Raw genomic sequence first — 6000 nt, forward strand, 5'->3', positions numbered from 1 at the left:
TGGGTTCAAATTTGAGTATGATAGTAAGCATCCCCAGTTGACCTGCCCTGAGCCCTATATATTGATCTGGTATTCGATATTTTGATTGCTTTTTTTCTCGATACGCAAAATTGTTAGTGACATTGATGACATCATAACTCTATGAAACTGACTTTATTTTCACTTCCACATTTGCGTATTTTGTCTGTTTTATAAGTTTTCCAATGTGTTCAGAATCGTTTTCTTATCTTGGTTATTGCTTATTGTAGCATGCCTAATATACAGATTGTCCGAGGAAGAAATACTATAGAGATAATAATATTCGGTCTGTAATAATACCTAAACAATTATTTCTCATGGTATCTTTACATCTAATCTATACATTTACCTAGAATTGTATAGTAGTAATCAGAATTCACAGCTATTTCCTCTTTGGGATCGCTCAATTGAATTTTCGATCGGATGTAAGTTCTATATACCCGTCCAGGTTGCAGTTCTCTGGGTATACTGTAGTAGCGTTCATTTCCAACCGTCTTTGACGAAATGACTTGATACGTCGAGGAAATGATTTGGTACTCTGAGGTAATGACTTGATACCCCGACAACAGATCTTGGTCTCTTGATGGAGGATCCCATGTAATCGTTAGGTTACATGTGGAACTTTGAAGATCAACTGATTGTGCTTCTAGATAGCTTCCTGATTTTACATTTCAAAGAAGATTATATTGCATCAATACACATCTTAAAAATCGGTTCATGAAGTGCGATTGAAGTAACACTATAATATTCTCAATGTAAAAAGATTGTGAACAATGGTCTCTTTCATCTTTAAATTTGTGTACATGTTTATGATATAAAAATATTTTCATCTAAACTGAATTAAATCTACTTACTGGGGTAGCAGATATCTTTTTTATGATAATAAGAGGAACCACACAAACACTTCCCGTTGCTGCTGCAGATATAATTTCTTTGTGGAAGGCATTCTCTGGACTTGTTACAAGGCTCAAGATAACCAAGGCCTAATATTTATAGGTTATAGACTTTGTATGGGAAAATATGACGACCGAGTTTTTTGACGCGTAGACGGACCGAGCTTGCGAGGTCCGTTCGCGACAAAAAACGAGGTCGTCATATTTCCCATACAAAGTATATAACCTTTTTATTATATACTTTCAATTTCATTTAGAAACTAACAATAATTTTATTTTTAACAATAACTTTATCGGTTTAACTGAGTAAAAGATGAAAAACACGAAAAATTTGAAAATTAACGGCGTAGAAATTTGATTTTGACGTAATGTTTGCGGGCCGGAATGTTTCCGGGCATATATCGTGTGATATATGCCCGCAAACTTTTAAAGAAAAAAGAAGAGATGAAATTGAAAGTATATAATAAATATATATATAGTTTGTAAAAAGAATTCAGAATACAGTAAATACATCCAATAATAAGAGTCAAGAAACGAAAAATACAATTTCATATATATATATATATATATATATATATAGGTAAATATTAAATAAAATATGACAACACGTTGTAAAACGTAAGCGTTTTCATTTTCATGAAAAATTAATTTAATTTAATTTAATGAATTAGAAAAATGAAAGCGCTTACGCTTTACAACGTGTTGTCATATTTTATTTAATATTTTACCTATTGATTACCGGACACTGAAGCAATTTTTCATATTTGGATATATATGTATATATATATATATATATATATATATGTGTGTGTGTGTGTGTGTGTGTGTGTGTGTGTGTGTGTGTGTATGTTAGTGTATGTATGTTATTGTGTATGTGTGTGTGCGCGCGCTGATATTTTGTATGTATGTGATAGTTTTATACAAGCATTGATAGTTGGTTTCTGTTCTCATAGGGTAACAGTACGCTTTTCGACCAATCCGATTCTATCATATTACTTGAGAGTATAATAATGTGTATTATTGACGTTCTGCCGTATCAAGAGTCATGGTATTAAAATTACGTACTCCCTTCAACGTGCACATATTTATAATGTGTGCTTATTCCCCATCCTTCTGAGTTCTGTGCAGTACATCGATATGTTGCCCAATTCTCACGGTCGAAATCCACTCTATTGATGACGAGTTTAGGATTGAACAGATCGAGAGAACTGCCGTTGTATCTCATGTCTGTTATGTTGATATCTACGCCATTCCTTTGCCATCTTGTCTCTAACGTCGGCGGAAAGTCGGAATAATTCTGTACAGAAGCTTCAATCTCTAGGGTGGATAGATATGGAACATAGACTGAACTGCTCCCGGAAATGATTACTTCAGGAGTACCTTCATTGAAAATACGATAAAAAAAAATCACAAAGGAATTTTCTGTTATTATGAAACATTTCCCCCATTAAACCGGAATCAGGAGCCCATCATTTTCAGTCTTTCAATGTCTGACATGTATATTGATGAAATTTTACATTGAAGGCAAAGAAAATTTACACTTACGTAATGTCGTGATTTGCTCCACATATGGCTTGCTTATTCTTTTATAGGTATGCCAGGGCCAGCTCTCTGTAACCATTGTAACCGTATAATTTCTACCGGGTTCCAGTCTTCGTGAAATGGATGTTGTATTTGAACTTGTGTAGTAGGTGTAACCATCGATTGTGATTCGGTATCGATCGACACGTGTTTTGTTTCCTGGAGCTGTCCATTTTAGACGAAGTTTTTCAGGATGGAAGTCACTAGAGTTTTTGTCGATGGCACCAGGAGGGAGTGGCTCTACACGTAGAATGTAAATGGATGTCGGATGACACTCTCAAATGTGATTTATTAAGGCATCATGAAATATTTTTCAAGTATTCATCTTTTATTTTCAAAAAGAAATAAACTATGTTTGAAAACTGTCAGAAATATAACGTCTTCTTAATTTTACGTTTTGCTATGCAAATTCTATAAAATCACAAGCACTAAACTCACCAACGACTAGTTCCTTTTCTGCTTCAGCGTACATAGTTTCTACTGGGTCGGTAAGTTGTACAACAGATGTAATTTTGATATAGTATAAGTGTCCAGGGTCAAAGTCGAGTTCAGTGTTATAGCTGGTGTTTCTCCCAACAGAGATGTTAACTCTGGTAGATCCGCCACTCTCTCTAACAGTGATTCTGTAGGATTGTACGAGGTGAGAGTGGGTGGTTGGATCTCTCCATGTTACATTTATCTCAGATGTTGTGATGTTCCAGTCCACAAAGACGGCTCTGAGGTAGGACTCTATAATAAAAAGGTTAAATATATTTGAAAGTCACGTGACTTACCTTTCCATGATAATCTTTAAAGTTTTTCAATTATGGAAAAAGCTGTGCTTCATCTTCAGTGGAGGTTTCTTAAAGCGTCAATTTAGCTCTCAAAGACAGACAAGCAAAATAATGAATAAATATAATGCAATAAATTCATTGCAAATTCTATATTTAATGTTAAATAGAACATCCATCTTACAATATTGGTAGCATATGGTATGCTTTAATTGAATACAGTAACATTTCGTGGTATTTTTCAAAAAAAGGCGTAGAAAATACAGTACTAAGGTTTTGTCAAGAAAAAGGATACATTAAATGAAAGGTGAAGATAACGAACATTGATCAATATCATAACTCCTACAAGCAATACAAAATAGATAGTTGGGCAAACACGGACCCCTGGACACACCAGAGGTGGGATAATGTGCCTAGGAGGAGTAAGCATCCCCTGTCGACCGGTCACACCCGCCGTGAGCCCTATATCCTGATCAGGTAAACGGAGTTATCCGCAAATAATGATAATTGAATCATTTAGTCGAGAAATGTGATGATGTTTATTTAACCATAAATGTTTGATACCCATATTCAATGTATCATTTTGGATTTTAATGATGCGCATTGTAATTGTAAGGAAAACTGGTATCTTAAATCTTTAGTATACGTACCATGGAAACATTGCTGATTATAGTGATAAAAGTGAGACTGACACAGGCATTTCTTGTTCGAACAACACAAATTCCTTCTTCTCTCATCACACTCCCTTTCGAAATTACATGTCTCATTATACTGTAAAACTGAAAAGAGGCGTTGTTGTCCATGTACGATTGTTTTCGTAAGCAAAGGTATTGCAGTTGTACTTTGATACAAACTTTTATTCTTGTCACTTATTTATCAAATTCACAGAAAGATACACTGATAAAAATGAGCATGAAAAGAAAGAGAGAGACTTACTTCCCCAGACGTTGCTTAACTGAGCTCTACTACTTGTACACCAGCCTTCGGAAATCCTGACTTGTAGTTGATATTGTCCGACGTCATCAAATGTGACGTTATTAATGACAAGTTTCGGAGAAGGTAAATGTTTAGTTTCGTCATATTTTACTTGATATCTATCGATTTCTTCAATACGGCCATTCTTGATGCTTTGCCATCGAGCATCTAGCGGAGGATCTAGTTTTGCTTCCACGTGTGCTGTATACACAACCTTCCTCCCGAAAAATGTTTCCATTGTGTTTGGAGTCAGCAACATAAAAGGGCAAACTAAAAGTAAAAATTTAAGAGTTTCATGAATTTCCTTCGTTTTATCAAAGAATGCAGTTTTATTGATACACGCATTTGCGGACAAATACCCTTTTCTTCTATATAAGAGAAATGTATTTCGTTGAACAAGTAATGTCGTGATCTTACTCGGCCACGAAAATTGGTGTTGAATGTTGAATAAAAGACAATTCACAAAAATAAACTTTAAGTAATATGAAAATAACTCTTAATGACATATTAATATTAGTGTCGGTAGCTCAATCGCATAAGCGTCTGTTTTCTGATCGATTGATTGAGCGGTTTACGCCGTTTTGACAATATTTTAGCCATTTTACGGCGGTTTACTAACTGAAATATTTTTGGTTGTGAGTGTTGGAGTTCCCTGACGGCTCCCAAAGAGTATCCTCGTCCAAGGTCGTGTGTTTGAACCCTTGTCGTTCCAGACATTAAGCGTTATATATATATATATATTCGGATGATACCTTAAAAATGCTGTACCGCGTTTCCACATTGATGAATACAGAATTGGATGCACTTCACCTAATATTGATGACTTCTTTACATGAGAGAAATCTTTTTGAAGGAACATAAACCTTCAGTCCAAGAAAAATTCAAACAATAGGACAGATACCGTATTATTGTCCAACAAACATTCAAACAATAGGAGATATACCGTATTATTGTCCAACAAACATTCAAACAATAGGAGAGATACCCTATTATTGTTCATGATTTCATAAAATGTAGAAATCGTGCACTATATATTATACGAATACAAAAACATACTGTCTTCTGATTACATCAATGAATTTACAATGTATCTTTTAATCTGCTTTCAATGACTACAGCTGTATTTAAAAGACAAAATGTTAGAGGAAATTAACTTCGACTTTGATCCCCAAAACGGATACCATTCTGTTCTTGGAGTTTGAAACATACACAGATACATACTCTTCCCCAACAGCATGGGCTTTTTATTGTGTGAAATATATCCATGAATTAGACGGAAATAACTCACGTTTAACATTTGCTGTTACTGTTGTTGATGGAGTTGAACGAAGTCGTTGACCATCTATATTCTGTGTCCAAACACACAACAGCGCGAGGAAGATTGTAGACTTTGGCATTCTTTCATAGAAATTGTACTCTTGATTGTATTCACTGTATCTTTATCGCCCAGTTTCAAATCGATAGCATCTGAAAAAAAATATATACAATTCTACATCTTAAGATATCATTATAGACATAGTTAAGGGTAATATATGGAGCAACATAACACCAATAATTGACAAGTCTTATCTCCAAAAATGATGCAATGAAATGTCTGTGTATGGTAAGCGTATACTGTCAATGTTGGAGACCATCATAGATTTTTTTAATATCATAATCAGAGTCCTCGTGCGTGGAATCAGAGTGGTGTTTAACAAAGCAGTATTTTGGATGACTGATCACTAGATATGAATATTTTCTTTTTCCATTTTTGTTGAAGAAGA

General features: G+C 34.6%; 1 protein-coding gene across 1 annotated transcript in view; it reads right to left on the reverse strand.

The window, feature by feature from the left end:
* The window catches only part of LOC125646341 (uncharacterized), a 51416-nt gene extending 45710 nt beyond the window's left edge, over positions 1 to 5706 (reverse strand). Inside the window, exons 1-8 of the mRNA XM_056141227.1 lie at positions 5526 to 5706; positions 4199 to 4507; positions 3913 to 4041; positions 2931 to 3221; positions 2457 to 2732; positions 1977 to 2291; positions 873 to 1001; positions 368 to 676 (exon numbers count right to left, since the gene is read on the reverse strand). Coding sequence (XP_055997202.1) covers positions 368 to 676; positions 873 to 1001; positions 1977 to 2291; positions 2457 to 2732; positions 2931 to 3221; positions 3913 to 4041; positions 4199 to 4507; positions 5526 to 5634 — 1867 coding nt within the window. The 5' untranslated portion in view covers positions 5635 to 5706. The remainder of the gene's footprint in view (positions 1 to 367; positions 677 to 872; positions 1002 to 1976; positions 2292 to 2456; positions 2733 to 2930; positions 3222 to 3912; positions 4042 to 4198; positions 4508 to 5525) is intronic.
* Positions 5707 to 6000: the final 294 nt, after the last annotated feature.

Source organism: Ostrea edulis, chromosome 6, assembly GCF_947568905.1.
Source record: "Ostrea edulis chromosome 6, xbOstEdul1.1, whole genome shotgun sequence".
NCBI lineage: Eukaryota > Metazoa > Mollusca > Bivalvia > Ostreida > Ostreidae > Ostrea > Ostrea edulis.